Raw genomic sequence first — 7500 nt, 5'->3', positions numbered from 1 at the left:
TACTTCTGAGTAAAATCTACGCCGTAGCTTTCGCGCACCTCTCCAAAAATGTAACTACGCGGCACACCTACGCAGACCGTAAGAATTGTGATTTGTCCGCTTGGTAGCACATGGTTCCGACATGATTCCGACTCTCTCGTAGGCCAAAATGCGGAAGCCATGACAGAAATGTCATTTACTTTGTCTGTAATTACTTATTAATAAAGATTTGAAAAATTATGATAACCATCTCATTGTCTTAGTTTAATGTCATTTCAATGCATTATAGACATTTTCTTTACAACAAGCATAACAAAAAAATTGCTATTATGCCGCTATGAGTACACCGACCAATGCGAAGCAGACCGATCAACGCAGAAGTATAAATTGGGGTTAGGGTTAGCCCTTGCGTAGGCTACGGCGTAGGCTACGGCGTAGCCGCGTGTAAATTCCTCGCAGAAGTATAAATTGGGCTTTAGGTTGCTGGTTATTGGTTAGACTTAGCTGTAGTAACAGTAAGACCTCTGCCTATTGGTTAGACTTAGCTGTAGTAACAGTAAGACCTCTGCCTATTGGTTAGACTTAGCTGTAGTAACAGTTGGTGCTATTGACACGTCCTAACTCAGCAGCCTTTGTTGTAGATGAGAAGGTGTGTTTCTACGTTGTAACGCCAGCCACTCTAATGCACCTGTTGTTGTGTTGTTGGCCACAGACAGACAGAGGCAGCAGGTAGAGACAGACAGACAGCAGGTAGAGACAGACAGACAGACAGCAGGTAGAGACAGACAGACAGACAGCAGGTAGAGACAGACAGACAGACAGCAGGTAGAGACAGACAGACAGCAGGTAGAGACAGACAGACAGCAGGTAGAGACAGACAGACAGCAGGTAGAGACAGACAGACAGCAGGTAGAGACATACAGACAGCAGGTAGAGACAGACAGACAGCAGGTAGAGACAGACAGACAGCAGGTAGAGACAGACAGACAGCAGGTAGAGACAGACAGACAGCAGGTAGAGACAGACAGACAGCAGGTAGAGACAGACAGACAGCAGTTAGAGACAGACAGACAGCAGGTAGAGGAGAGACAGACAGACAGCAGGTAGAGTACAGACAGACAGCAGGTAGAGACAGACAGACAGCAGGTAGAGACAGACAGACAGCAGGTAGAGACAGACAGACAGCAGGTAGAGACAGACAGACAGTAGGTAGAGACAGACAGACAGCAGGTAGAGACAGACAGACAGCAGGTAGAGACAGACAGACAGCAGGTAGAGACAGACAGACAGCAGGTAGAGACAGACAGACAGCAGGTAGAGACAGACAGACAGCAGGTAGAGACAGACAGACAGCAGGTAGAGACAGACAGCAGGTAGAGACAGACAGCAGGTAGAGACAGACAGACAGCAGTTAGAGACAGACAGCAGGTAGAGACAGACAGACAGCAGGTAGAGACAGACAGACAGCAGGTAGAGACAGACAGACAGTAGGTAGAGTACAGACAGACAGCAGGTAGAGACAGACAGCAGGTAGAGACAGACAGACAGCAGTTAGAGACAGACAGCAGGTAGAGACAGACAGACAGCAGGTAGAGACAGACAGACAGCAGGTAGAGACAGACAGACAGTAGGTAGAGTACAGACAGACAGCAGGTAGAGACAGACAGACAGCAGGTAGAGACAGACAGACAGCAGGTAGAGGAGAGACAGACAGACAGCAGGTAGAGACAGACAGACAGCAGGTAGAGACAGACAGACAGCAGGTAGAGTACAGACAGACAGCAGGTAGAGACAGACAGACAGCAGGTAGAGTACAGACAGACAGCAGTTTTTGATTGATTGATTGAAAAATGTATTAGAAGATTTGCAGAAGTAGGTACATGAAAGTACATATTACATACAAGGTCAACTAACAGGATAAAAACCCAAGAAAGCCACTGGCTTATTTCAATTGGGGTCCTTGATTAGACAGCAGGTAGAGACAGACAGACAGCAGCAGGTAGAGACAGACAGACAGAAGGTAGAGACAGACAGCAGGTAGAGACAGACAGACAGCAGGTAGAGACAGACAGACAGCAGGTAGAGACAAACAGACAGACAGCAGGTAGAGACAAACAGACAGACAGCAGGTAGAGACAGACAGACAGCAGGTAGAGTACAGAGGACAGCAGGTAGAGACAGACAGACAGACAGCAGGTAGAGACAGACAGACAGACAGCAGGTAGAGACAGACAGACAGCAGGTAGAGTACAGAGGACAGCAGGTAGAGACAGACAGACAGCAGGTAGAGACAGACAGACAGCAGGTAGAGACAAACAGACAGACAGCAGGTAGAGACAAACAGACAGACAGCAGGTAGAGACAGACAGACAGCAGGTAGAGTACAGAGGACAGCAGGTAGAGACAGACAGACAGCAGGTAGAGTACAGAGGACAGCAGGTAGAGACAAACAGACAGACAGCAGGTAGAGTACAGACAGACAGACAGCAGGTAGAGACAGACAGACAGGCAGCAGGTAGAGGACTGTGGTACTGTGGTTCAGACAGACAGACAGACAGACAGACAGACAAACAGCAGGTAGAGGATTGTGGGACATGTCATTGTCTCATACAATGTCACTGTGTTTTCTCTCCCTGTCCTCCGTCCCTTTTGAACCCCCACAGCCATCAGTATGTATCATTTTATTATCCCTCTGTTTCTCTCTGTTCTCTCTATTCTTCCGCTCCTCCTCCTCCTCCTAGTCTCCTAGTCTCCTCTCCTAGCCTCCTAGTCTCCTAGCCTCCTAGTCTCCTAGCCTCCTGGCCTCCTAGTCTCCTCTCCTAGCCTCCTAGCATCCTAGTCTCCTAGTCTCCTAGCCTCCTAGTCTCCTAGCCTCCTAGCCTCCTAGTCTCCTAGCCTCCTAGTCTACTACTCCTAGTTTCCTAGCCTCCTAGTCTCCTCTCCTAGTCTCCTAGCCTCCTAGCCTCCTAGTCTCCTAGCCTCCTAGTCTCCTAGCCTCCTAGTCTCCTAGCCTCCTAGTCTCCTAGTCTCCTAGTCTCCTAGCCTCCTAGTCTCCTAGTCTCCTAGCCTCCTAGTCTCCTAGTATCCTAGTCTCCTAGCCTCCTAGTCTCCTAGTCTCCTAGTCTCCTTGTCTCCTAGTCTCTTAGCATCCTAGTTTCCTCTCCTAATCACCTAGCCTCCTAGTCTCCTAGCATCCTAGCATCCTAGTTTCCTCTCCTAATCACCTAGCCTCCTAGCCTCCTGTGCTAACAGCCTACTGCATGTCTGATAGAACCTCGCCAGCTTCTCTAAGCCTGTCTTCCTATTGGTTGCTGTCATTTTCCTCATAACAGCTGTGTCTACCTCATGCTGCTAATAAAGTTATTACGATGCTGCCTCATTTGATCTGGTTGGCTGGCGGTTCCCAGCTAATAAGCCATCGCCTGCTTACCTCCTGTAGCCTAGTTACTAGTTCTGATGGTTGGTGTTGAAGACTGACTCTTCTGTCTGTCTGTCTGTCTGTCTGTCTATCTGTCTGCCTGTCTATCTATCTGTCTGTCTGCCTGTCTGTCTGTCTCTCTGCCTGTCTGTCTGTCCGCCTGTCTGTCTGTCTACCTGTCTGTCTATCTGCCTGTCTGCCTGTCTGTCTGTCTACCTGTCTGTCTGTCAGTCCATGCTGCGGGTGCGAAGGTGAAGGATCTGGAGGACGAGGCAGACCGACTCCTGGAGAAGCTTCGACCAATCAGAGAGCTCCAAGACAACCTGAAAAAAAACATCTCCCAGATCAAAGAGCTCATCAACCAGGCGCGCAAACAGGCCAACTCTGTACGTCTACCTAGTTTACTCTCTCTCTCTCTCTCTCTCTCTCTCTCTCTCTCTCTCTCTCTCTCTCTCTCTCTCTCTCTCTCTCTCTCTGTCTCTCTCTCTCTCTCTCTCTCTCTCTGTCTCTCTCTCTCTCTCTCTCTCTATCTATCTCTCTGTCTCTCTCTCTCTCTCTCTCTCTCTGTGCTCTGTCAGCCTGGCCTCTCCTTCTGTCCCTCACACACACACACACACACACTCACACACACACACACACACACTCACACACACACACACACACACACACACACACACATCACACACACACTCACACACACTGACACACACACTCACACACACTGACACACACACACACACACACACACACACACATCGCCCATGATCAGCCTGGCGTCTCCTTCTGTCCCTCACACACACACACACACACACACACACACACTCCTCACACACGCGCACACACAGCGCCCACGCACTCACACACACTCACAAACACATGAACACACACATACACACACACACACACACTCCTCTCCTCCTCCAAAAGACGGGTGTGTGTCTCTCCTCTCATCCCTCCTCATCATCTGTCCTCCTCTCTTTACTCTTGGGACTGTCTCCTGAACACTCATAGGTCGTGTGACCTCTCTCAGGGCTGGTCATGTGACCTCTCTCAGGGCTGGTCATGTGACCTCTCTCAGGGCTGGTCATGTGACCTCTCTCAGGGCTGGTCATGTGACGACTCTCAGGGCTGGTCATGTGACCTCTCTCAGGGCTGGTCATGTGACCTCTCTCAGGGCTGGTCATGTGACCACTCTCAAGAACACTGTTATAACAAGCAAAACATTTTTGCAGCGTAACAAACAGCGTGAGGATGATGATGATGATGTAATAACAGTGATTTTGTAGTGATGTTGTGTTGGTCTCAGGCAGAGAAGGCGGGGTAGGGGAGTTTAGAACTCAGAGGACCGTCTCATTCCAGTTCTGTTCCACGCATTACAGTGAGCCCGTCCTCCCATTCCTGCCTCCACCAGCCTCCCCTGGTATAATGGTAATGCATTGTGTTGAATGTGCTGTATGGTGATATCTCCAGTGAACGTACTGTAATGTTTCCTACCCTCTCTCTCTCTCTCTCTCTCTCTCTCTCTCTCTCTCTCTCTCTCTCTCTCTCTCTCTCTCTCTTTCTCTTTCTCTCTCCCTCTCTCTCTCTCCTTCTCTCTCTCTCCTTCTCTCCCTCTCTCCCTCTCTCCTCTCTCTCTCTCTCCTCTCTCTCTCTCTTTTCTCTCTCTCCATCTCTCTTTCTCTCTCCTCTCTCTCTCTCCTTCTCTCTCTCTCCTTCTCTCCCTCTCTCTCTCTCTCTTTTCTCTCTCTCCATCTCTCTTTCTCTCTCCTCTCTCTCTCTCTCCCCTCCTCTCTCTCTCTCCTTCTCTCTCCCTCTCCCTCTCTCTCCTCTCTCTCACTCCTTCCCTCTCCCTCGTCAGATCAAAGTGTCGGTGTCGTCGGGCGGGGACTGTATCCGTGCCTACCGCCCCGACATCAAGAAGGGTCACTACAACACCATCATCCTCCACGTCAAGACCACCACCGCCGACAACCTGCTGTTCTACCTGGGCAGCGCCAAATATGTGAGTCTGTTAGCCCGCCAAGCAAAAGGCCTAGCCCCCAGGAATTACAGGGTTACGGTTAGAACATCCCGTTAGATTATATTGATTTGATTAAGTTTTGTCTTTTAATACTAGAACAGCCATGGGTGGGTTCATTTGACCAAGTGGGTAAAAAAAAAGATATTCCTTTGCACTCGATCAAATTTCAGGACCCTCCTTTCATGGCTTTTCCTAGATATGTGCGTTCTACCACCCAGTTTCCTTACATTTTCAAAATCACATCAGGATAAGCTAGTATACATTTATTTTGCAGCTTTTCTGTGTAGGAGGCAGGCTAATCTACAAGATGCACCAATTAGTGGTCTTTGTGTGTAAGTAGCTAAAGACTCTGGTCATTTGACCCACCGAGGCGGCTCTTATAGTCGGTAAAATAAGCACGGCTGCTCTAGTGTTAACAACAATGTATTTGGCGATCAGAGATAGTTACTCTCTCATTAGTAAATATCGGTGTCATTTTCTTTGCGGGGAACCTTGCATTAGAACCTGTGTTAGCCTGCCGAGCTGAAGCCTAGGCACGGTTGTGTCTCTGAACCACCTCTGTTACAATGGCACACAGAAATACTGACATAGCACACAGAGATACTGACATAGCACACAGAGATACAGACATAGCACACATAGATACTGACATAGCACACAGAGATACTGACATAGCACACAGAGATACTGACATAGCACACAGAGATACTGACATAGCACACTGGCTGCTGTGGTTCGAGGCTGTTGATCAAAGTATTGATTGAGGACAGTGAGTCGTTGGATACGTGGATGAAGTGTGTGACTATTTGGTTGAAGAGAAAGCCAGACAGTCATCAGGGCTCGACATTAACGCCGTTTTACTTGTCCGGAGCAAGTAAAACTTTCGCCGGGTTTGTTTGCGCGAGCCCGACGACGCTGCTAGATCCTGGATCTGTTTACCTGTGTGCAGGAAGAACAACAGACGGCGCAGGCGCCAGACTAGACTAGATGATCGTGAGTGAACATATGGCGCGTACGCAGGTGCATACACTTTGATAATATCTTCACTCACGATCATCTAGTGTAGTCTGGCGCCTGCGCCGTCTGTTGTTCTTCCTGCACACAAGTAAACAGATCCAGGATCCAGCAGCGTCGTCGTGCTCGCGCAAACAAACCCGGCGAAAGTTTTACTTGCTCCGGACAAGTAAAACGGCGTTAATGTCGAGCCCTGGTCAGTGTAGCAGCAAGAGACCTAAGGTGTGTGTGTGTGTGTCCATAAGTATATAAACCTGCTTGCGTGCTCTGTCATCATGTGAAGCGCATTGAGTCACATCTTGCAAGAAATGCACTATACAAATAAAACGTAACAAATAAACAAATAAATCAAATATTTTATACAAATAAAAGACCGTACATTCACACAGGAAATCACAGAGCAATTACCGAGGCGACCTCAGACCAGCCAGTGAGTGTGTGTTCTGTGTGAGATGGAACATATTAGACTCATTTATCACTCTTAAGATACTGTTTACTCACCCAGTATAATGTGCTGTCGTACAATTAATAGAAGCCATTCCTCCCCTGGCTGCTCCTACACACACATACACACACGCACATGCACACACACATGCAGATAGATACCAATTATATCTGACTCAGCCAGGAAATAATACAGGTGATTAGTCTCCTCTGTGATCCCCCAAGGGGCAACGTGTGATTTGACTCTCTGTACTGCTGCAGCGACCACACACACACACACACACACACACACACACACACACACACACACACACACACACACACACACACATAAACACACATATATACAGAGAGACACACACTTACTTTCTTGTTAATTTACATACTTACTTACTTACTCACACACACACACACACACACACACACACACATAAACACACATATATACACAGAAACACACACTTACTTTCTTGCTTACTTACTTACTTACACACACACACACACACACACACGCACACACACACACACACACACACACTACAGCAATTAGCCTGTAGTTCAGAGGGACTGTTTCCCCTGGTTTCAGGGCTGATTTCCCTGGGGAAATCACAGTTGTGCAGCTCCT

General features: G+C 48.3%; 1 protein-coding gene across 1 annotated transcript in view; it reads left to right on the top strand.

The window, feature by feature from the left end:
- Nucleotides 1–7500, top strand: part of lama2 (laminin, alpha 2) — a gene marked incomplete at both ends in the record, with an annotated part of 430348 nt that overhangs the window by 373557 nt on the left and 49291 nt on the right. Inside the window, 2 exons of the mRNA XM_080534306.1 lie at nucleotides 3629–3783; nucleotides 5256–5399. Of these exons, the coding sequence (XP_080390432.1) occupies nucleotides 3629–3783; nucleotides 5256–5399 (299 nt within the window). The remainder of the gene's footprint in view (nucleotides 1–3628; nucleotides 3784–5255; nucleotides 5400–7500) is intronic.

Source organism: Nansenia antarctica, assembly GCF_963989245.1.
Source record: "Nansenia antarctica genome assembly, chromosome: 6".
In the NCBI taxonomy this organism is placed as follows: domain Eukaryota; kingdom Metazoa; phylum Chordata; class Actinopteri; order Argentiniformes; family Microstomatidae; genus Nansenia; species Nansenia antarctica.
This window is presented reverse-complemented; position numbering and strand designations above follow the sequence as displayed.